This window comes from Periophthalmus magnuspinnatus, chromosome 10, assembly GCF_009829125.3.
Source record: "Periophthalmus magnuspinnatus isolate fPerMag1 chromosome 10, fPerMag1.2.pri, whole genome shotgun sequence".
NCBI lineage: Eukaryota > Metazoa > Chordata > Actinopteri > Gobiiformes > Gobiidae > Periophthalmus > Periophthalmus magnuspinnatus.
In genome coordinates, this window is record NC_047135.1 from 15,977,153 (window position 1) to 16,002,570 (window position 25,418).

General features: G+C 45.3%; 1 protein-coding gene and 1 long non-coding RNA gene across 2 annotated transcripts in view; both read right to left on the reverse strand.

Annotated features, from left to right (window-relative positions):
• LOC129456593 (uncharacterized) lies at positions 1-1,632 on the reverse strand. The gene is made up of 3 exons (XR_008648855.1): positions 1,483-1,632; positions 465-766; positions 1-390 (listed from the first exon to the last, which is right to left on the reverse strand). It is a non-coding gene; the product is annotated as an uncharacterized LOC129456593 (long non-coding RNA).
• Positions 1,633-9,962: 8,330 nt separating this feature from the next.
• The window catches only part of atrip (ATR interacting protein), a 38,651-nt gene continuing 23,195 nt past the window's right edge, over positions 9,963-25,418 (reverse strand). Inside the window, 7 exon segments of the mRNA XM_055224882.1 lie at positions 9,963-10,084; positions 10,455-10,722; positions 11,147-11,224; positions 15,754-15,845; positions 17,582-17,715; positions 17,845-17,984; positions 18,073-18,126. Coding sequence (XP_055080857.1) covers positions 10,017-10,084; positions 10,455-10,722; positions 11,147-11,224; positions 15,754-15,845; positions 17,582-17,715; positions 17,845-17,984; positions 18,073-18,126 — 834 coding nt within the window. The 3' untranslated portion in view covers positions 9,963-10,016.

The following is a 25,418-nucleotide window of genomic DNA, read 5'->3' on the forward strand; positions in this document are numbered from 1 at the left end:
CAATTTTACAGTGTTTATTAACAGTTTGTGAAATAATATGAGTCAATCGTTCATTAAACGCACGGGAGGCGAACCAGGCGTGCGGAGTGTTGAGCAGAAACGGGGAACACCAGGACCAGACGAGGACAGGATCGGACTCGGGAACAGAGCAAGTCAGGCGGGGGTAGTCGGCAGCAGACACGGAGACAGCCAGGGCCGGAGCGAGGCAGGACCGGAGACGAGGCCAGGGGGAACCGGGCAGGAGTAATCCAGGGAGTGAGGACCAGGGCAGGAAACGAGAAGCAGGCCAGAGACCAGGACAGGACAGGAGGCGAAGACGAGGGGTGGACTCTACCAGAGCTGGAGCGCAGGGTCAGGAGCAGGAGCAGGAGCGAGTGAGGGAGCAGGAATCTGGCAAACAGCAAAAATCCAGTAAGACACTAGTAGGCAGGTAACGGGATACAAACTTGAACTGGAACATTCACGTTTACACGCGGACGGTCTGGCTCCGAGTGTCATCTGCCGAGCCCTCATATACTCGACAGCAGGTGGTGATGCTCTCCAGGTGCGCATGGGAGGAGTAGGAACTCTGCTTTACCCACTGCAGGTCCCCCTCCATCTGGGCAGGAGGTGCTTTGAAGCCTGAGATAGTCTTGAGACTTCTCCACACCCCCTGGATGGTTCTTCTCCTTTAGCTGTTGTTCCATCCTTCTCTTACGGCTGGCTTGGCTTGTCCTGATGTTCCTCCTCAGTTTAACTCCATTGCCATAGCTCGTATTGTCGCAGTCTTTCGGGTAAACATAAGCAGTTAAATTCACACCCTTAAACTTTCTAATTCAGTCATAAAATCAGCCATTGGATTAGATTTGGGGAGGGAGGCCATGTGTGACCGTCTGTGCTGTCGCCATGACATCGGTACCCCAATTCACAATGTTTATTGATAAGGCAAAATAATAAAATATTGGTAAAACTGCAACAGTTTATTAAACTAGTTTCACTTAAAATCCAAATAAAACCCTTATTAAAACCCACCCCATACACACACCCCAACAAACAAACTAGGGAGCTGAAGCTTTTCCGGAAAGAAGAAAAAAAACACCACACATAAACAAACAGTGCACTGCAGATATGAAAAATTACCACCACCAGAAGAACCACCACCAACACCAGACCGGACACTCAGCCCCTGGAAACATAGATCAAAATGTGGGGGTTGCCAATGATATTTCTACACATACACATGCACCCGAACAACAACAACAGTCCAATTGCCCGAGTGTCGGGATAGTCCGTATTCAGTGAATTGTGCCACTAGTCCACTGACTCCCAACAGAAATGTAGCAGATCGTTAGATCCGATGCCTACGGACGCATGGAGCAGGGCAGAAGTCCTCACACCCTTTCAGCGCGGCGAGAGCGAGCAGCGGACAGTGAAAAGTAGCACTAGGTTACTGAAAAGATAGGACAAAACGGCAGTGTCTGCGTAGAAAACGAGGACACATACAAAGATTAGAATTTGCAAGTACGTGCACAGGCATATGTAACGGCTGCTGGATCCTCCATCAGTCCGTACAAAAAAAGGAAAAGGACACAAGGTGGAGTGGTTCTGTTTTTCTTCTTTATTCTCTCTTTCTGTCTTTCCAAACAAGTGTCTCCCAACATGTGTGTCTAGCGGAAATCAAGCTAACTGAAAAACCCCCAGGAACAAAGCGCCTTCCGGCTTTTCCAAAATAAAACACCAAAATAATAAAATTCACATATAACTTTGAAAAAAAAACATTGTACAAATAAGAAATATTAAATGCATTTTTAACTCCGTTACATCCACCCCCACTGAATTTTAGCAATTTTGAGCCACTGGTACAAAGAATGCCTCAACGAGGACAAATAACAGCACAAAACCAAGAGGTTACACAAAGGAAGGCCAACTATACAGTATCCCAGGAGGATGAAGTGGAAAGAGGGGGGTACCAAACCCTCAACCCAACTACTGGCAGCAGGGTGCCTTTTACACCCCACCAAAACCCCTTACTTAACACAGACTAAACTGCACCGGCTCACATGACAGTGGTAAAAAAAACCAAGTAACAATATAACCGATTTGCTGAAACACAGAATAGCAGATATGTTCAACCAAAATCTAACTAGAAAGGGTCTGAAACACAGACTTGCAAACATCTTTAACACTGAAAGTGGCTGGAATAACATCTTGACGTGACATAGTCTGAATAAATCTGTTCACAGGTTTAACCAAACGACCAAGTCTAGTGTGTACTCGGGACTGGTTTACAGGGGGAGTCACAGACTGGGCAACAGCAGGTACAGTCTGAACAGTCTGAACGTCAGAACCAGGGTCAGATAGCTTGCTTCTAGCAGTAAAAGTCACATCAGTCAAACATCTCAAGACACGGTCTGATTGGCTAGGGCTGTCCTCAGAGGACAGGTCAGCGTCATGGGGGACAGAAGTAACAGACACAAAGTCAGAAACGTCGACCTGAGTCGGGTCTGGTTCAGTCAACTGTGTCACCCACTCCACGGTCCGATTCTCGGAGTCCCCTGTCACAGAGGGGTCATGCACAGGCTCGTGATCACACTCACAATCTGACCCAGTTCCGTCCACACTAGGAATAGAGCAGGCACTAGCAAAGGTCGAATCATTGTCTGAGGCGTCACAGAGTTCAACTGGGAGGAAGTCAACTGGCAGTAAGAGGTTTCTGTGGACATCCTCACTCTCCCAGAGCTGCTGTCACGGATTTTGTACGTATGAGTTTCGTGATTGACATCCACCACCGTGTAGACTGTTGACTCCCATTTATCTGCAAGTTTCCGTTTTCCTCTCTCCTTTTTGTTTGCAAGCAGAACTCTTTCCCCAATTTCGACATTTGATCCTTTTACTTTCCTGTTGTAGAGCAGAGCATGCCTGTGTTGTTCCTTGTTGACATGATCTCGTGCAACCACCATAGCCTCCTTTAGGTCACTGACAAGAGATTCAACATATTTATCATAGCCAGTCACAGCGGAATCATGAAGGACAGAACGGAACAAAACGTCAATTGGCAAACGGGGAACCCGACCAAACATCAGATAAAATGGGGGAAAACCCGTGGTCTCATGGGAAGTACAATTATACACAAACGTTAGTGTCTGCAACCTACAAGGCCAATCAGCTTTTGCGTCTGGGGGCAACGCACGAATCATACCACCCAGGGTTCTGTTAAAGCGCTCCACTGAACCATTACCCATGGGGTGATACGGTGTAGTATGGGACTTCCTGATACCTGAAACAGTAAGCAACTCCTTGATCAGCTGGCTCTCAAAATTAGGTCCCTGATCGCTGTGGATTCTTTCTGGGAACCCGAACACACAAAAGTATTTGTTCCAGAGGACCTTTGCGACCTGTTTGGCTGTTTGGTCTCTACAGGGGAAGGCCTGTGCCATACGAGTGAAATGGTCTGTAATGACAAGCACGTCAATGGACTTATTCCTAGAATCTTCTGCAGACCAGAAATCTATACACACAAGCTCAAGTGGTCTAGACGTGACAATGCTTTCTAAAGGGGCTCTGCCTTCAGGGTCAGCTGTCTTACTAACAACACAGCGTTGGCACTGACGGACATAGTTCCTCACATCTCTGTCTAAAGACAACCAGAAAAACCTCTGGCGGGTCAGACTAAGGCTACGTGACTGGGCTTGATGACCTGCCTGATCATGTATACCACGCAGTACCTCAGCTTTGAGTGAATCCGGAACAACATATTGGTGGCGTTTTGATTTCGTCTTGAGATCTCTCGAAACTCTGTACAGGACACCACTGCTAACAGAGAGTTTTTCCCAGTGCTTGAGGTACTTCATCACATCGGCAGGCTCTTTTGTTCTCTCTCTCCTTGTAGGTCTCCGACACCTCTCAACATAGAACAACACACGAGAAATAATCTTGTCTTTGAGTTGGCAGTCACGGAGGTCCTGTTCAGTGTATGCAGGCAGAGTGTCAAGACCAGAGGTTACGAGTTGGGGCAAAAACTGGAGGGCAGCAACAGCACGAACCCTTGGCCCTGCATCCCAACAAACATGTGACTGCAAGACAGCAGATACTTCATTACATTCGTACCAAGAATGACATCGTCGTGTTGGCCTTGGACCACGAGTGTGGGGACTAACATCTTGCAGCCACAGACTTCAATCTCTATCTCAAAAGCACATTTGGGTTTAACACGGAGCCCCCCACACCCAACTAGGACCACATCAGCATTAAATAGCATTGCATCGGTAAGTATACCAGCCTCTCTGAGCTTCAGTTCTGCACTCTCATTAATGCTGCAGGCCATAGAGCCACTATCTAACATTCCACTCAACTTAACCATACGACCAAACGACACGGTAGCGTAAAAAAGGCTGTCACTACTGCCTATCTTTTGCACGTTCTGGTATACAACAGTTGCAGGGCTGGAACATGACTCCAGGGCAGAAGAAAAGACAGACTCAGCATCAGAAAACACAACGGTTTGGGAGTTATTGCTAAGACCCGTACTGCCTCCCACTGAATACAGGCCATCTAGTTTCCCTGATTTTGGGGAGCGGCACAGCCAGACGCAACACCAGGACAATTGGATCTAATGTGGCCCGGGGCAAGACATTCAAAGCACAGTCTCTCGGACATACAGTGTGAGATCGTGGAGTGGCCCACATCACCGCACACCCTACAACCAGGCTCTCTGGGACAGCGCTGACGAGCGCGAGGGGGTCCACTCTTCACAGCAGGACGAGTATTGCGCAGCTGCACTTTATCCAACACCTCCTGAAACATTTCAACCATACGACCCAGGAGCCTCTCTTCTGACTGCTGGAGGTTTTGGGCCACGACCGGGACAGACACACCCTGTGGTGCAGGGGACGAGGCAAAACTGGTGGGACTATGCAGAGCCAGCGTATTAACATTAGCCAAAAGGGAATGGAAACCAGCTGAGTGACATTGTTCTGGCACAGGGGCATTACCCGGACTAGACTGTTCTGGGGTCACTGCAGTAGCGTAAACTTTGAGCTGTGATGACCGATGGTTTGCCCGCATTTCACTTTGATAGTCATCAATTCTCAACTGGACGTCCTTTGAGGACCACTCATGAATGGGCTTCCACTTAAACGTGGAGGACAGTTCAGGGTCTGGACAATGCTTAACAAACATGAGGGCCACCTCGTTATTTAAACAGCCTGTTGTATTACCTTGTCTCCGCAAACCCTCCTGAGCCATGTCAGCTGCTTTATTCAGCCTTATCCAATAGTCAACAGGATTCTCTTTGTGTCTCGGTAGGGTGGCATAAAAGTCTGCAAGTGGAAGACACGAGGGGGCATCACTGAAATAGCGCAGAAGTGTATTATAGATTACGGCGGGCTTGTCTGTAACAGCGAGGTCAGGGTCACCACGGAGGGCTATTTTAACAATGTCTCTGGCTTTGCCCAGCAAATGACCCAAGATTTCTTCAGCCTGTCCGCCCAATGGAATCCCTTTTTTCTTCAGAAAAGTCTTAGACATGTCAATCCAGTCCTGGACTGAAACTTTGTCAGTACCGTCACCTTTAAATGTCTGTAGGTCATGGTCAGGTGTAACATGCACTGTCACATGGGGAGAGTCACATTTGGTCACATCACATGTGGAAGCATGAGTGGGAGTGGGTGATTTAGTGTCACTGGACAGATTAACGACACCAGCTGACATTAGTTTAGCTACTATTGACTCACCAATCTGGGCACCTAACTGGCCCACCATATCAGTAAGCTGGTGAATGGCATTAACATCACTGTTGGGTGTAGAAGTCTTCACATCGTTACCAGTAAACCCTCCAACACTAGTAAAACCCTCAGACATTACAGTTGGACAACCCACATTCCCATCGTCAACATTACGTCTCATTAAACCTCTACCCCTAGACAAAACCGGAGTGGTGAAATCATCCATGGTAATAAAACAACAATATAGCTCTAAACAGTACCTGCGTTGTGTAAGCAAAACAAAACAAAAATCACTTGTAGTCTCTAACTGAAAAGAACCACCCACAAGATGTCCGTGCAACACACCAGCGACACCACAGAAGAGCCAGTCCAAAGCGCAGGCGAGAGGCGGGCCGATGGGGACGACAACCACGGCGGGCCGGCAGGACGGCGGGACGACAACCACGGCGGGCCGGCAACCACGGTGGGCCGGCGGGACGACAACCACGGCGGGCCGGCGGGACGACAACCACGGTGGGCCGGCGGGACGACAACCACGGCGGGCCGGCGGAACGGCAACCACGGCGACCGGCGTCGAGCAGATCAGGGGATCCAAAAGGTCACGGCACCGGTGTAACGGCTGCTGGATCCTCCATCAGTCCGTACAAAAAAAAGGAAAAGGACACAAGGTGGAGTGGTTCTGTTTTTCTTCTTTATTCTCTCTTTCTGTCTTTCCAAACATGTGTCTCCCAACATGTGTGTCTAGCGGAAATCAAGCTAACTGAAAAACCCCCAGGAACAAAGCGCCTTCCGGCTTTTCCAAAATAAAACACCAAAATAATAAAATTCACATATAACTTTGAAAAAAAAACATTGTACAAACAAGAAATATTAAATGCATTTTTAACTCCGTTACACATACACTTACCACTTGAGTTTAACTTGTAGCTCCTGTGAGGGAGAGGACAGGGAAGCAGGCTACGGTGCTTGTAGACACACAGGGCTAAAGCTAAAGCCAAATACAATCGTGATCTCTTACCGTCATAAGTTGCAAACGCAGTATCTGTCCACGCGCAGATACGCGAATGCTAAATATAGAGTACTAAGTAAGCAGACAGACAATTACATTTTTAGATGACAGAGCCCGCCTATTGTGCGTAACGCCACAAATAGAAGAAATCACTAATGCACTGAACCAAAAGAAGCTTGGTACCTTTATTGATTTGAAAAAAGCATTTGACACAATTAATCATTAAGTCCTGCTAAATAAACTTGAAAGATATGGCATCAGAGGAGTAGCTGGGGACTGGCTAAGAGATTACTTAACAGGACGAATCTAATATGTTAAAATGGGAGAATACTCATGTATGGCGTCATTTGACTATCTTTAAGTTGCAACGCGTATACAGAAATCGTAGGGCGCAGTATCTAAAAGTCAAATGACGCCATACTCATGTAAATATCTTTGACCCCTGTGGAACACCACAAGCAATGCTGTGTTGGGACCCGTGCTTTTCAACATAACCTATATATTTAATGTATCACTTTAAAACTAATTCTCTGACATTAACATTTTTATAGTAGTTTAGATTATAATGAGCTTGTAGACACTGAATGTGGAATTGAATAAAAATAAAACAACGGATGGATACAAATAAACTGTCACTTAATCTAAGCAAAACCAAAGTAATGACCTTTGGTGATAATAAAACCAATGCAGAATTACAAATAAACATTGAGGGTGTACAAATTGAAAAAGAGAATAAATTCCTAGGAATATATATATATATATATATATTTCAACTGAGTAGCATTTAACTTATGTTCTAATGGAAAATAGGGGTGGAATTAAACAAGTTTTCTTCCAACTAATTTTCGAGCTTAAATAAGAAAAAATATCTGTTCATTAATCTCCTCAAAATAAATGAATGAAAATGAAGAAATGAATGAATGAATCCTGAGGGGCCCTGAGGTGAGGACCAAGGAAGGACGGGGCTTACATGGGACATGTGCATGTGGTGCGTGCGTACACAGACACACACACAGACAGACACACACACACCCGTTACAAACAGTTTCCTAGGGAAAACGGAAGTAACACGAAATAATAAGTAGCTCTTTTTTAACGTTGTGATAAATGAGGGTACAAATTACCAAAAAACATAAAATTACACTATAAACATAACACACACAAAAGGAGGCTCTGCAAGTACAAAACTATGGTATAAGTTTAAACACAAATGATCAAGTTTCTCAGTCTCAGATTTAAATCAAATTTACAAAGTTTCAAGGTTTAGAGCCATACAAGCGGCATGCCCTCCAGATGGCCGTGTCCCAATTCGCCAAACTGGCCTTAGAATCACCATTCAAAGTGTGCATCGAAGGGCAGTTACGTAATTTCCGGCACGACAAGGGCTGTCCCATTTCAACGCACCCTACTGAATGCGGCCGACAAACCTGCCCTTCCCTTTCCAGCGTTTCCATGGAGATCGGACGTAACCGAAGCGTGCATCCGTGCACACTTCACGCACTTCTATATCCCATCATGCACCGCGGCTACGCAAAAAAGAGAAGAAAATGGAGTCCGTTGCGCAATACACGTTCAAATGTTCGTACTGGTTTACCTCATCTACAACAGTGTGACATGAAACTGTTAAATCTGAATAAAGATCTGTACAGTGTGTTTGATGATTAAAAAGGAGTTACATGGAATAAAGGAATGTGGAGTTATTGCTAGACAATAAGAAGACATTATTATCATTAAAAATTATTACTGCAATAAGAATAATATAAGAATGCTCGTTTCTATTGTAAGCGTCAAAGACCAAGAGACTGAAACGTAAAGTCAGAAGGTGATGTTAATGAGTTCCACACAGGTAATGTGAACAATGAAGCAACGGACTCTGAGGAAAGGACAGAACAGAAGAGAGTCCTGAGACGTGCACAAAATCTTCATGAGTTCCGTACATTCCATAAGTCTGTGCCCCTCGTGGGCACGTGTCATTTACTTTCGTGTTAGTAAATCAAGACACTAGCTTGATGTAGCGCTGCACTGCTAGAAAATACCTTATAATAATCAGATGAAAAGAACTGGCACGGCATAGAAGGAAAACAGTGCCCTCTACTGTTATTAAAGTGGTGTAGCCACTGGCCAAAATACCGAACCATTAAACTGCAATATCCCACTATATGTACCACTAATCAGTGTTCTCTGGTTTATAGACTATGAATGTAGAAATGATATTGTTACATCTGTCTGTTATTACGTTTTCACAAGGTATATTTTGTTTAAGTTATGAAGTAGCTACAATTGAGTAAAAAAATCACCTCGAACGTTATATTTGCCTATTGATATTCAATCTAAACAGAAAGAAACAGCTGTGACGACATCTTGACTTTTTTTCTATTAAATAATAAATCATTAAAAATAACGTACGTAATGTACGTATCGTACGCTCAAAGACAGCGGTGGAAGTGTGGTCCGTGGTGTGGGCCTGTCCCACTTCAGCAAGATGAGGAGGGCAGATTCTCGACCAGAAGCTTCAAACTACACTTTGAAGAGTACTTCGAAGGGACCCTTCAAAGGGTGCATTTGGCGAATTGGGACACGGCCCAGAGGCCAAGAGAGAGAACACACACTGTAGCAGGAGCTGGAGGCCAGGTGCCGTAACAACACACGCACACACACTTTATAAACCTGTTGAGCCCTTCAGATGCTCTCACTTCATGTGTTCCACCTCCTCAGTCTCATGTTTGTGCCCAGGGCAGAATGCATTATTATTTATCTGTATATTCAATGACTTTTTACAGCCAACCCAAACCACATCAGAGAAGTGCGTGCTTACCGTGGTTGTGGAGATTTAAGAGTGTTGATGGGATAACTGTGCATCATTAATTGATATAAGAATAACTTATGTTTTAAGCTAAATGTAGAGCCTAAACACAGGGGGTAATCTGATATTTATAATGTACAGCGCTTAGATTGGATGACATATTTCTCACTTCATATCATCATAATAAATATTCAGCTTTAAATCAGGGATCTTTGGATGAACCTCCTTGTGCTGCACATCTGTCTCATGCTGAACATCTCTCCACTCTTCACCCATCTCTGACTGCACTCTGTATGCAGCCTAACAAACATAAACTTTATTAATGATCCTTTGGGCCCCATTTGAAAATCTGTTAAGTTTATTACAAATGTGACAAGGCAATTTCACAGATATTATATGTGATGCCATCACATGACCATAAGTCTAAAAATCAGTCTATATTGTCCAATCATGAGGAAGTCTGTGTCCCATCCAATTAGGAGCCAGTATTTGCACCATACAATTAGGAGCCAGAGTCTGTATCCATGTCGTCGTCGGGCTCTGAGCGGCAGATCTCATCCAGCACTAGCTCTGAAACAAAAATACTCCTTTAGTCCACATTCTAGCATCTGAAAACCACCAAAACTCCGAATCACCACAAAGGTTGCATCATAAGGCTCCAGTCCTGGTCAGGTCCTGGTCAAGTCCTGGTAATGGTCTCATACTCTTCCTCAGCATGGGGAGGTTGTGCCTGGCTTGGTCCTGGCTTGGTCCTGGCTGTAGCAGGTTGGCCTCACTCTCACCCTCAGCGCAAGGATCAGCTGGTTATACAGATTTAACACTCTTCTGACACCCTCTGGTGTCTAGTCCTGCTTTAGTCCTGCTTTAGTCCTGCTTTAGTCCTGCTTTAGTCCTGCTTTAGTCCTGCTTTAGTCCTGCTTTAGTCCTGCCCTGGTCTTACCCTGGCTATAGCAGATCGGTCTCACAGTCTCCTTCAGCACCGGGATCACCTGGTCGTACAGGTGTAACACTCCTCTGACACTCTCGGTGAAGCGGCTGTGGTTCTGAAGGAGCCAATGAAACAGCAGCACTGTCTCTCGTAGTGACCCCATGACCCGCCAACTCAGGTGGGCAGGTGTAGGCTGGGTCTGTGCAGATGTGGGTGGGGCCTGGGAGGATCTGAGGTCCAACCAGAGCCGGTGTAGAACCAGCACAACACACTGCACCATCTGGAATCAAAAAAGTCAGTTCTGGTTGAGTCCTGGGGTCTCATATATGAAGCGTGAGTACACATAAAATGGGGTCAAAACATTACATATAAGACGTTTAATGTTAAATTGCCTTTTGTAGATCCCAAACTTGACATTCAGAGCTCACTTTGTATTGTCCTTTTAAGATGAAATTGAGGTGTTAAAGTGGTAAGGCAAGAAGTGGGCTCATGCATGTAAATTTCTGCTGCAGATGCAATCTATTAGAAGGAAATTACCTGCTGGAGCGTATAGAGGGTTTTATGAAGCCAAATATTTTTTTCACATGAGCGCAGTTTTGGTTTTCTTCATACTTTTAGTCCACATACTGTTTTATAAGTGTGACCCCTGGTTTAGTCCTGGTCCAGAATGATTCTGGTTCAGTCCTGGCTCAGTCTTGGTTTACCTCGCTGTAGCAGGGGCAGTGGATGTTTGTGGATCTGTCTGAACTCTGAGTGAGGATTTGACTCAAAAAGCGGACCACCTGAAAAAGACCCAGACCAAATGTTAGTCCTGGTTCAAGCCTGGTTCAGGCCTGGTTTGAATCTGTCATATATAGTGGCTTGCAAAAGTATTCATCCCCCTGGAACTTTTTCACATATTGTTATGTTAGAACCACATTTAAATACATTTTCTTTGCATTTAATGTGAATGAGCAACACAAAATGGCACAGAAGTGTGAAATGGAAGGATTTTTTTTTTTTTTTTTTTTTTACAAGATTTCCATTTTTTTTAATAAAAAAACTTTAAAGTACAGTATGCAAAAGTATTCATCCCCCTTTTTCTTGAATACAACCAACTGTTTGCCTGATGATTTTGAAAAGATTGAATGTTGACCTAATGACTAAGAAGAGTCCACCTGTGTGTAATCTTCCATCCATCCATCCATTTTCTTCCGCTTATCCGGGACCGGGTCGCGGGGGCAGCAGTCTAAGCAGGGACTCCCAGACTTCCCTCACCCCAGACACGTCCTCCAGCTCCTCCGGTGGGACCCCAAGGCGTTCCCAGGCCAGCCGAGAGACATAGTCCCTCCAGCGTGTCCTGGGTCTTCCCCGGGGCCTCCTCCCGGTGGGACATGCCCAGAACACCTCCCTAGGGAGGCGTCCAGGAGGCATCCTGAGCAGATGCCCGAGCCACCTCAGCTGGTTCCTCTCGACGTGTAGGAGCAGCGGCTCTACTCCGAGCTCCTCCCGTGTGACCGAGCTCCTCACCCTATCCCTAAGGGTGCGCCCGGCCACTCTGCGGAGGAAGCCCATTTCAGCCGCTTGTATCCGCGATCTTGTCCTTTCGGTCATTACCCAGAGCTCATGACCATAGGTGAGGGTAGGAACGTAGATTGACCGGTAAATCGAGAGCTTCGCCTTCCGGCTCAGCTCCTTCTTTACCACAACGGACCGATACAGCGACCGCATCACTGCAGACGCTGCACCGATCCGCCTGTCAATCTCCCGCTCCATCCTTCCCTCACTCGTGAACAAGACCCCGAGATACTTGAACTCCTCCACTTGGGGCAGAGACTCACCACCCACCCGGAGAGGGCAAACCACCTTTTTCCGGTCAAGAACCATGGCCTCGGATTTGGAGGAGCTGATTCTCATCCCAGCCGCTTCACACTCGGCTGCAAACCGCCCAAGTGCCTGCTGCAGGTCCTGGCTCGAAGAAGCCATCAGGACAACATCATCTGCAAACAGCAGAGATGAAATCCTGTGGTTCCCAAACCAGGCCCCCTCTGGCCCCTGGCTGCGCCTAGAAATTTTGTCCATAAATACAATGAACAGAACCGGTGACAAAGGGCAGCCCTGGCGGAGTCCAACATGCACCGGGAACAGGTCTGACTTACTGCCGGCAATGCGAACACAGCTCCTGCTCCGGTCATACAGGGACTGGACAGCCCTTAGCAAAGAGCCCCGGACCCCATACTCCCAGAGCACCCCCCAAAGGACACCACGAGGGACACGGTCGAATGCCTTCTCCAGATCCACAAAACACATGTGGACTGGTTGGGCATACTCCCATGAGCCCTCGAGGACCCGATGAAGAGTATAGAGCTGGTCCAGTGTTCCACGACCAGGACGAAAACCACACTGCTCCTCCTGAATCTGAGGTTCGACTATCGGTCGGATTCTCCTCTCCAGTACCCTGGAATAGACCTTACCGGGAAGGCTGAGGAGTGTGATTCCCCTGTAATTGGAACACACCCTCCGGTCCCCCTTCTTATACAGAGGGACCACCACCCCGGTCTGCCATTCCACAGGTACTGTCCCCGACCGCCATGCGATGTTGCAGAGACGTGTCAGCCAAGACAGCCCCACAACATCCAGAGACTTGAGGTACTCAGGACGGATCTCTCTTTTTGCCTCTGTGACTGCCCGAGCCGCGGCACGCTTGGCCCGCCGGTACTCATCAGCTGCCTCAGGAGTCCCACGAGCCAACAAGGCTCGATAGGACTCCTTCTTCAGCTTGACGGCATCCCTTACTTCCGGTGTCCACCACCGGGTTCGGGGATTGCCGCCACGACAAGCACCACAGACCTTACGACCACAGCTACGAGCAGCCGCATCGACAATAGAGGTGGAGAACATGGCCCACTCGGAGTCCATGTCTCCAACCTCCCCCGGGATCAGGGAGAAGCTCTCCCGGAGGTGGGAGTGTAAGACCCCTCTGACAGAGGGCTCCGCCAGACGTTCCCAGCAGACCCTCACAATGCGCTTGGGCCTGCCAGGTCTGTCCGGCTTCCTCCTCCGCCAGCGGATCCAACTCACCACCAGGTGGTGATCAGTTGACAGCTCAGCCCCTCTCTTCACCCGAGTGTCCAAGACACGCGGTCGGAGGTCAGATGACACGACAACAAAGTCGATCATCGACCTCCGACCTAGAGTGTCCTGGTGCCACGTGCACCAATGGACACCCTTGTGCTCGAACATGGTGTTTGTTATGGACAAGCTGTGACTAGCACAGAAGTCCAATAACAAAACACCACTCGGGTTCAGATCAGGGAGGCCGTTCCTCCCAATCACGCCCCTCCAAGTGTCACTGTCGTTACCCACATGGGCGTTGAAGTCCCCGGTTGGTGCACTGTCTAGTACCCCTCCCAGGGACTCCAAGAAGGCCGGGTACTCTGCACTGCTGTTTGGCCCGTAGGCCGACACAACAGTGAGAGACCTGTCCCCGACCCGAAGGCGCAGGGACACGACCCTCTCGTTCACCGGAGTGAACCCCAACACGCAGCGGCTGAGCTGTGGGGCAATGAGCAAGCCCACACCAGCTCGCCGCCGCTCCCCGCGGGCAACGCCAGAGAAATGGAGAGTCCAACCCCTCTCAAGAAGTTGGGTTCCAGAGCCCGAGCTGTGCGTGGAGGTGAGGCCGACTATATCTAGCTGGTAACGCTCAACCTCCCGCACAAGCTCAGGCTCCTTCCCCCCCAGCGAGGTGACGTTCCACGTCCCCAGAGCTAGTCTCCATGTCCGGAGATCCGGTCGTCGAGGTCCCCGCCTTCGACTGCCGCCCGGATCCGGGCGGGTGTGTAATCTTGTGTCAGTATAAATGCAGCTGTGCTGTGAAGGCCACAGAAGTGGCCACAAACCACAAAATGAAGTCAAGGGAGCACACAAAACAGGTCAGAGAAAAAGTTGTGGTGAAGTTTAAAGCAGGGCTTGGATCTAAAAAGATTTCCCAAGCGTTGAACATCCCAAGGAGCACTGTTCAATCCATCATCCAGAAATGGAAAGAGTCTGGCACAACTGCAAACCTACCTGGACATGTCCGTCCACCAAAACTTACAGAATGCACAAGAACAGCACTCATCAGAGAGGAGGCCCATGGTGACTCTGGAATAGCTGCAGAGATTCACAGCTCAGGTGGATGAATCTGTTCACAGGACAACTATTAGTCGTGTACTACACAAAACTGGTCTTTATGGAAAAGTGGCCAAAAGAAAGCCATTGTTGAAAACCATCCATAAGAAGTCTTGTTTACAGTTCGCTAGAAGGACACAGCAAACATGTGGCAGAAGGTGCTCTGGTCTGATGAGACCAAAATTGAAGTGTTTGGCCTAATAGCAAAACGCTACATGTGGAGGAAAACTAACACTGAACATCACTCTGAACACACCATCCCCACAGTCAAACACGGTGGTGGCACCTCATGCTTTTCTTCAGCTAGAACAGGGAAGCTGGTCAGAGTTGATGGGAAGATGGATAGAGCTTAATACAGGGAAATCTTGGAAGAAAACCTGTTGGAGTAAAAAAAAAGACTTGAAACTGGGGCGGAGGTTCACCTTCCAGAAGGACAATGATTCTAATTATAAAGCCAAAGAGACAATGGAATGGTTTAAAGCAAAACATATTCATGTGTTAGAATGGCTCTGTCAAAGTCCGGACCTAAATCCAATTGAGAATCTGGAAGTGGCCAGATCTGAAAACTGCAATTCACAAATGGTCTCCATCAAATCTGACAGAGCTTGAACTGTTTTGCCAGGAAGAATGGGCAAAAATCTCAGTCTGTAAGTGTGCAATGCTGGTGGAGACATACCGCAAAAGACTTACAGCTGTAATTGCAGCAAAAGGCGGGCTGAATACTTTTGCACACTGCACCTTTCAGTTTTGTTTTTTTTTTGTATCTGGAAATGATGTATAATTTTCTATCTACTTCACACTTATGTACCATTTTGTGTTACTTATTCACATAAAATGCAAATTAAAAAATATTTAAGTTTGTGGTTGTGACTTGCAAAAGTATTTTACTTTTTAAAATTTTGTCAAGCCACTGTAGGTCTGAGGTGACAAAGTAGAATCCCTCTAGTTTAACCCGAGTTAGAGGATAGGTTAGAATTCTCAGGTGGAAGATGCTGTTTAACTGTCAGATTACAGATTTGTTGACCTGGTTTCTGGTTACATCTCTATAATTACTAGGCCTAGCCACATGAAACAAAAACTGGCACAACCTCTTGTCTATCAGATGAACTAAGGGGAAAGGACACTCCATTCACAGTAAAGGGGGTGCTGGTGGTTTTACCTTGAGGTTGAGTTGGACCCAGTCTCTGTGAGTTGCTTCTGGATCAGATCTGCTCCGAACAAACTGCAATAACCTCAGGACTACACAGGGCTCTGGAGGAGAACAAGTACTTTTACTACTACTGCTACTACCGCAACTAGAATAAGTACTTTTACTACTGCTACTCCCATTAGTCAGATCTCTGCAGCACAACCAAATACTTTACTACTACTATCTGAATTACTACTAGTGCTGCAGGGGTCTGAAATAATACTATTGCTTCCACTACAGTTGCTAATCCTACCATGACAACAACTACTACTTTTTAATTAAACTTATTACAACATGTTTATTCTGTGTTCTGTCTCTGTAGACTACAGTAGGTAGTCCATTTACGAAATCACTATTCACACAGGAGTAGTTTTACCTAAGGAGCTCGGGTAAATCGTAATAATTTTGAACCCTGTCAGTGTTTCTATGTCTGTGAGAATCATCCATGTTCATAAAAATTTCTGCAAAAATTCCACCGAATTTTACCTGCTGTAATTCTGCAAACTCAGTTCCTCAGTTCATTCTAGTCCCGTGCGAAGGCTCATGGCTGTAAATTGGCCTGTTTTTCGTCATTGCATTGAAGCTAAAAGCAATTCAAAATATCTTATGGCCCATTTTAGGTCCACATACAAACTAAATTAACAATATGAATTTGCCATACTCTAATCCAGTTATTGCTTTTTCTACAATTAAAAACTAAAAAACATAAAACAAACTGCAGTAAAGACTTGACCAGGAAGTACAACCCCATTTAACTGGCAACAAAAGGAGCTAGTAGCATGGAGGCTCGTTGCAGCAAAAGCACCCAGATTTTCCGAAGTTTGGAAAGTTTGGATCAATGCGCTGTATTAACGTGAGCCATAAACTATATAAAAAAGTGAGTGTGACATCACCCATAGTGTTCAGCTCCAAATGAAGGTCAGCGAGGCTAGCAGTTATAGGGACCAATTTGGTTTCATATTTGCAAATACGACCGTGAGTATCATACCAACCAAAGATTCAATCCAGAGTGAGGCTGCACCACTTGTTTAGCAGGGAGTGGACGCTTTACAATGCTCTCAATCAAACCTGTTGCTAATGCTAGCGGGAGCAACCTCAGGGAAAGAAGGCACCTGATTTTTCTTATAAATGTTCACATGTCGATTTATGGACAAAAGAGTGAAATAAACACCCCAGGATCGTGTCAGCGAATTAGTTTGAACATTTTAAGACCAAAATAGCGAGGCTCACAGAAGCGGTCCATTTATATATACAAACTATTGTGTGAACAGATTAACAGAGAGAGGCTGTCACTGGTTCATAATATGGATGTCACTGTCGTATGGATGTCATTCTTATTGCATCAACGAAGTAAGAAACACTGCATATGATGCTACTGTACAGGTGCATAATGCTAAAAACACACATAAAATAGAAGCAACATTGGCGACATAATCAATTAAAAGGTTGTTATGTTTCGGTGTTTATCAGTCCAACATTTCCAGAATAAAGTCTGTAAAAACTGGTGGATTACTGACATGTTTTATCCCATATGAATGAACACAAAAAATACAGACATTGTGGGGTGATTTCAGTTTTACAGATGCCCCCAGGTTAAACTACAGTGTGAATAGGGCTAAATATAAGATACTTCATATTTTGTGATATTTTGAGGTAAATCCCAGAACATCACGTTATGTTCCATTTCACTTTTCGCATTCAGCAATTTAAAATGTTTTTGTTTACAATTTTTTAAACAGTTGATAATGTCTGTAATATTATTACAAGCACAGTTATCTGTAGTATCATAGGACATTACCATGTTGAGAGCAGAGCTGCAGGGTCAGGCTGAGATCACTGAGGGCCATGAGGACAGACACACACAAACTCACAATATTTAACCTCTGATCTGCTGATACACATGCACACACCTCCGAGAGAACACAGCGCAGCCTGCAGGACACAACAAAAGTGGGTTAGACCTGGTTCAGTCCTGGTTCAGTCCTGGTTCAGTCCTGGTTCAGTCCTGGTTCAGTCCGCCCTGATTCAGACCCCTTGGTTCAGAACCGTCCTGGTTCAGACCTGTCCCGATGCTTCTCTGGACTTCTCCGGACCAGGACTTGCAGAGTGGTTAGCGCTGCACATGCGATCTCTCTGTGTGGAGCTCTACACAGCTTGAGGACACAGGGCAGCAAAGGACTCTGGGAAACCGAGTCCACAACCTGAAACACAAAAGAACAAATGTTACCACTCTGCCTATGGGTAAGCCCATGCCATACATGGGCTTACCACTCTGCCACAGGGTTTTACCTTTGCTTCTGTTGTGTTTTTTTTACTTTTCTCCAACAGAACAGCCTCCACCACCTGTTCCAAAAACACACACATATATCGTCTTACTAATTAACTACTATTAAAACTACTTGTTTGTGTGACTTATACATCCAGTGTTATCTCCCAAACAAGGGTATAAACTGACTGTAAATAACTCACATGTGTATTTTTTCCATTGCTAGTGCATTTTATTTGATATTTGGTCAAATTTCACTTGGTTGCAGTTTTACTTTGTAGAGCTACTTCCTGCTGTCCATGTGCATGAATTACTTAAAACACATTAAAGAAGACATTGTGTTTGTGTCTGCTCTGTAGTTATAATCTATGACACCCGTTGACCAGTCCAGCATCCAAAACAACTTAATAAAAGAAACAAGTCTGCTGTCGGCTAATATGATAAAAAATTCAGATAAAAGTGCAGCAGTCCTTAGAAAAGTGCCTATACATTATATCCCTTTAACGTGGAATTCAGCAGTCTGACAGCCATAGGATAAAACAAATGCTGCAAAATCTCAACAAGAAATGACAATGATGGGGGAGTGAAGGGTCGCTGATGTTTCTGGTCTGGGGCAAACATCGCATGTCAAGGGTGTCTTTGATGTGTGAATGGCAGCACACGACTATGTGGTACACACCTTGGTCGCTACAACATTCACATTGCCGAAGCTGATTCAGTTTTATTTTTACAAAGCAGAGATGTGTTCCCTGCTGCAAATAATAATCACACTCTACTTTTATCCTCAAATCAGTAGACCTAAAATAAAAATAATTTAGGCTACATATTTTTAAACAATTATGGTGTTTTCCTTGGCTCATGGAAAACTTTGTGAATTTTGGCTGGTGAAGCTCTGCGCTTCCTGGGGCCTCACAGGCAGAGATCTAAGTACTGCGCAGCCAGAGTCAAAGCCAAAGACAGGTAAAGAGGTCTGGGCCTAAGATCATGTTGGATCATGGATGCTCCACGGTCTGTGGTCTTGTCTACCCTTATTTAACATCAAGCAGTCAGAGGCAGTATGCTCACTGGAGGTGGCTCAGTGAGACCGTGGATGGCCCTCCCCGGCTTCTGCATGCATAACTGTAGCTCTGCAGCGCAAACTCCGTGTTTCTCAGCGACAGCCCAGAAACCTGACTGATCTAGAGAAGATCTGTGCAGAAGCGATTTTGGCCCACTCCCCCACAGCCTGTGCAAACCTGGTGAAAAACTACAGGAAATGTTTGACCTCTGTAATTGCAAACAAAGGCTACCAAATATTAACATTGATTTTCTCAGGTGTTCAAATACTTATTTGCAGCAGTAACATACAAATAAATTATTTTTAAAACTCATACAATGTGATTTCCAGATTGTTTTTTTTTAGATTATGTCTCTCACAGTGGACATGCACCTAAGATGAAAATTTCAGACCCCTCCATTTCTAAGTGGGAGAATTGCAAAATCACAGGGTGTTCAAATACTTATTTGCCTCACTGTATTATTTGTGACAACCCACGGCCCAGAGTATAGCCCAGGGAACTGCGGTACCAGGGGAACTGTAGCATGTGTGAGAAGCCTGGAGCAGAATCTAAAGTTTTGGACCTGATGGAATTAACTGAAAGATTGTGGAAATTCTCAGCACACAGAAAGCAGAGGAGGTACAGGATACAGAGGTTGCACCCCGAGAGGGTTTAATTGACACACATGGACTTTACATGATAAAAAGGAGATTTCTACATGGCATTTTTTATCTGTCATGGAGCACCTCAGTTTTGAGCAGCTGGCACAGAATAATCCATTTAAAGATTAGATACGTGATTGACATTGGCCCGTAATTATACCGTATCTAGATGTAGAGCATGTTGGACACTGCCATTAATGTTCGCACTGGTTGCTCTGTGCTTATATTGCGCTAAACACCCAGTCATTGTTCACACTTGTTTGCGATTGAACTCCCATCCACTCGATACGTCCGAAATGTGGAAAATGGTTTGCACCGCCTGCGTAACCTGCGCCGCAGCACTTTAGTCACATATCGAGTCTCCACATAGGGTTAATATGGGAATCATGTATCACATTCACTGTGAATGTACATTTAGAGCACAAATCATCTCACCTGTTGTAGTTGCAAACAAGTCAGCTCTTTCTGGTCTGAATAAAATGTGCTAAAATAAAGCTCAGTCTAACTTGAGTGACAGAGCTTCTAACATAGTAGTGCTTCTGTTAGCTTCACAGCCCCAGGGAATGTTGATGATGTCAGCTGCAAAGTATCAACACTGCTCCTGTAGAATGTTGTCAGGATGGGTGGAGGCACCTTGGTGCTGCTAACCAGTTCCACAGCAGAGTTGTTGATGAGAAGAGGAGCACTGCACTTCCTGAAGTCCATGATGACCTCTTGGTGACGTTCAGGATCTTTCCACATGTGAGGGGTGTTACAAAGGGTCATTGAAGAAGTCCTGAGCTTTGTGACTTTAGAAACATTTAACTTTGTGCTTTAGTACATTTAGAAAATCTGATGACATGGTTCAAATCTGCTCTGGCATTCCGCAATGCCTCCTCATTATCAGATTTGAAGACTAAAGGTTAATTTATGCTCCACATTCTAGACCAGGCATAGGCAAACTACAGCTCAGGGGCCACACACAGCCCTTAGGGCTTATTAACATGGCCTGCTGATCGTGAGCAAATTATATTAAAGTAGGTATACCTTGTTCACAATTTTTCTGCTATGTCTATTTAACTGAAATTCATTATAAATTAATTATTAACTTAACTTATCCTGGCCGGCCCCTCTGTCAAATTTTGGAACGCATTGTGGCCGGTGCGTCAAAACGTTTGCCCAAACCTGTTCTAGACCAGTTGTCTCCGACCACCAGGCCGGGGTCCGGTACCAGTCCGTTATGGATTTGCTACCGGACCCCACAAAAACAGTAAATTTATCAGCGACCGCATCTTCTTGCCTGTCCCTCATGACACACTAATAAGCTTGTCCATAGATACAGTACATAATAAAAATCCTGAAGGAAATCGCCACAGAAATCTATATGATATAATGGCAAGTACTTTATATCTGTGCTAGATATGCTCTTGTCCTCCACGACAATGTATCATGTATAACATATCAGACACGTTGCCCAAAAGTAAACCTACCAGCTAGCGAAAATTAACCAAAAACAAAAGTCTTTGGAGAGCTTTTTTGCAAAGGGGAAAGTTGCAAAGGCCAACTGAGGAGCCAGAAGAGAGGCCTATGACCTCCAAGAAAAATAAAGATAAATTTAACAGACAATACCAGGAGTCCTACTTAAAATATGGGTTTTTATCGCTACAGGTGACTCTCACGCGCCAAGTCTGCTCTGCATAATACGCGGGGAAAAGCTGGCTAACAAGGCAATGAAATCTTCAAAACTGCTTCGACACATGGAGACTAAGCACCCGGGATTAAATTTTAGATTAAAGTTTTTGGAAAGAAAAAAACATGAGCAAGAAGGACAGAAGCAACTACTTAGAGCCACCACACCAATAAATGCGAGTGCACTGAGAGCATCATACTCAGTGGCTAACGGTATTGCTAAGGCAAAGAAACCTTTCATGACTGGAGAAGAATTTATCCTGCCTGCCACCAAGGATATTTTAAGGGAAGCCGCAGTCAAAACGTTGCACAGGTGCCTCTTTCAGCTCGCACTGTCACCAGGCACATTGAGGACATAGCGAAGGACATAGCAGAGGACATAGAGGCGCAATTGTTGGAGAGGATTAAAAAGTCACCATGCGCTATTTTTAGCAGGACAATGTGCATAAGGCCGCAGAACTATTCAAGTCTTTAAATGATTATATATCAGAAAAACTCAACTGGTCCTTTTGTGTCGGTGTGTGCACAGATGGAGCTGCTTCTTTGTGTAACCCACTTGACCTAAATTGCCTCACCTATTACTGCACCGGTGAGCGCGATATTACCTGGCTCGCCCTTGTCACTTCCTGCTTCTGGTGTTCCCGATGCTGCTCACTGCGGCTCGTGCCGTTTGTGCTATGGAGTCGGCGTGCTCATCATTTAAACCCTAAAATGTGATTCTACTGAATTCATACTGCCCATTCAACCCTCGGCGAGTCATTCTGTTGTCTTAAACCGCTGTTTGAGTTTAAAGTACCACTATCGTTATGCTAATTTATAAGGTCATACCCCATAGAACGGCTAAGTATTATAACGCTAGGGCGTGTGGCGAGTGCAACTTATTTTGCATCTCTATTAATTAAATACAAACTGATTTGTAATTCTACTTTTACAGAATTAAAGGCCAAACTTTTAGAAGTTAAAGGACACTAAGTTTTGTGAATTACATCCATTTGATGCCTATTTTTGTTACATTTGATATGAGTAATTTGGCGGTCATAATTTCAATGAATTTCACTGAATGTAGCTACATGTTTTGTTTTGTTGAGCAACTTGATAAGAATTTTGATATATTTCAGTTATTAGCCTAAAACAAAGGAAGTTAACTTAAAGGTACACTATGATTTTGTGAAATGTTAAATTAATGTTATCAAGTGAACAGTGTTTATTATTATTATTGCACAAAAAATAATTTAATACAATCATTCATATAACCAACTTTATCCTGTCTGTCTTTCATTCACTTGCCTCCCTACCGAATCTAGTTCTAAAACATCCTTTTGCAGACTGTCCGCCTAGCCTACATTGCGCGTTACATATGACTGGACGGCTGTCTGGTTTAACTACTCTGATTAAGAAGGTTGCACCTGAATGTGAGTCCGCACACTGTGTCATTCATAGAGAGATGCTGGTTAGCCGAAAAATGTCAGCTGAACATCTCAGCATATTGAATTATGCGGTTAAAGTTATTAACCTCATCAAAGCACATGCGCTCAACTCCTGTCTGTTTGAGCAGCTTTGTGAACAGATGGAGGACGAGCACAAACGCCTTCTTTTACACACTGAAGTTAGATGGTGGTCCAGAGGGAGATCACTGGCCAGAGTGTTTCAATTACAAGAGCTGCTGCAGAGATTTCTTGCGGAAAAAAACTCGCCACTGGCAGCTATTTTCAGTGATAAGGAATGGGTTGCCAAACTCGCCTACCTTTACGATATATTCACTCTGTTCAGTGAAATGACAACTGTTTTCAAGTTGTCAGATAAAATAGCAGCATTCAAAGCCAAACTGGAATTGTGGGGCGGTGAGTGGACTGAGGGATATATGACATGTTCCAAACATTAGCAGAGATTTTGGAGGACACGCCACCTGGGCCAGCATTCTCCCAGATGCTACCCAATGACCTGTCTTTCCTTTTACAAGAGTTTAAGCGCTACTTCCCAACCACAAAAGACCCGCGAACTGCATGTGAATGGATCCGCGACCCATTTGTGAGTAAACCAGGCAAATTGAGCATGTCTGTGCAACAAGAGGATTAGCTGTTGGAGACTTTAAATAACAGTGGTCTTAAATCTCGGGGTCTTGTTCACGAGTGAGGGAAGGATGGAGCGTGAGATTGACAGGCGGATCGGTGCAGCGTCTGCAGTGATGCGGTCGCTGTATCGGTCCGTTGTGGTAAAGAAGGAGCTGAGCCGGAAGGCGAAAGCTTCTCGATTTTACCGGTCAATCTACGTTCCTACCCCTCACCTATGGTCATGAGCTTTGGGTAATGGACCGAAAGGACAAGATCGCGGATACAAGCGGCTGAAATGGGCTTCCTCCGCAGAGTGGCCGGGCGCACCCTTAGGGATAGGGTGAGGAGCTCGGTCACACGGGAGGAGCTCGGAGTAGAGCCGCTGCTCCTACACGTTGAGAGGAACCAGCTGAGGTGGCTCGGGCATCTGCTCAGGATGCCTCCTGGACGCCTCCCTAGGGAGGTGTTCTGGGCATGTCCCACCGGGAGGAGGCCCCGGGGAAGACCCAGGACACGCTGGAGGGACTATGTCTCTCGGCTGGCCTGGGAACGCCTTGGGGTCCCACCGGAGGAGCTGGAGGACGTGTCCGGGGTGAGGGAAGTCTGGGAGTCCCTGCTTAGACTGCTGCCCCCGCGACCCGGCCCCGGATAAGCGGAAGAAAATGGATGGATGGATGGTCTTAAACATATGTTTGAGACAACATCCCTGCTGACCTTCTGGATGAAAATCAAGCCAGAATATCCTGACGTCGCCACAAGAGCACTGAAAACCTTACTACCATTTCCAACATCCTATCTGTGTGAAGCGGACTTTTCTGCAGTGACTGCAAGACAAAATTACGGAGCAGACTGGACATAAGAAACATACTGCCAGTGTCATTGTCTCCCATAACTCTTAGAAGGGACCATGTCATCGCAAAGAAACAAGTGCAGGGCTCCCACTGATTCAGCGGTATGGTGAGTTGTATTTTTTATGCACTTATCTTATTTTTGCCATATTTATCTGCCATGTGTGAAAGTCCAGTCCATGAAAACAAAACCTACATTATTCCGGTTCATGGTGCAAAAAAGGGACCCCTGTTCTAGACACATATGGATACGCATGGAGGCTTCAGTCCATCCTCTGCGTTTTGTCAGCATTTCGATCTATCTCTACAGAACATGTGGAATCTTAATAGGGTGGCAGAGATGTGTTTAGAAACAGTCCTGTAGTACCTCCATTGCCGCCTCAGATCACAGTCTCACCTGCTTCACACAAGGTTTTTCATGGATCCTTTCATGGAGGCTTGTATGCAGAAAATAACATTAGTTGTTTCCTTCTCATTTAGCCTCTGAAGTTGTATTTGGAGTGATTTGTTCATGTTTGAGTAATCTTTCATCATTTATTTTCAAGACATCACTTTGCCGATCTACCTGTTTTCTGCTCTGCTTTACTGCTCTGTACTTACGTTGTTTATTTTCTTAATCAGTGATACCTGTAGGATTCAGCAGTGTCGCAGTTATTTTGGTACAAATTCAAAAAATATCCATGGGAGGGGCAGACAGCATGCAGTGCTTTGTTGCATTGACATTTAAAACCTCTGCTGGCGCTGGGCACCACACTTTTCTAATCCATAAATCAGCGGACTTGTTTATTGAGTCGTTTTAGATCAATTAAAAAGTGATTGTGATTAAAAAGTGTCCACGGGAGTCATATATTGTGCTTGTGCCTGCTATATAGTTATAATCTGTCTTCTTTAAATCTGAAAATTGAGTGTCAACCTTCATTCGGAGGGAGAGGGAATATCCTACAGTGAGATTTCTGCACTTTTGTGGTTACTTTTGTGGCCTTTTCATGTCTCTTGAATTATTCTGACTATTTTTATCTAGAGCATGCAAAAAAATGTCATGATATATTTAGTTTTGTTAGTATTATTCACCACAAAGTTATCTGGTAATTGTTTATGTATGA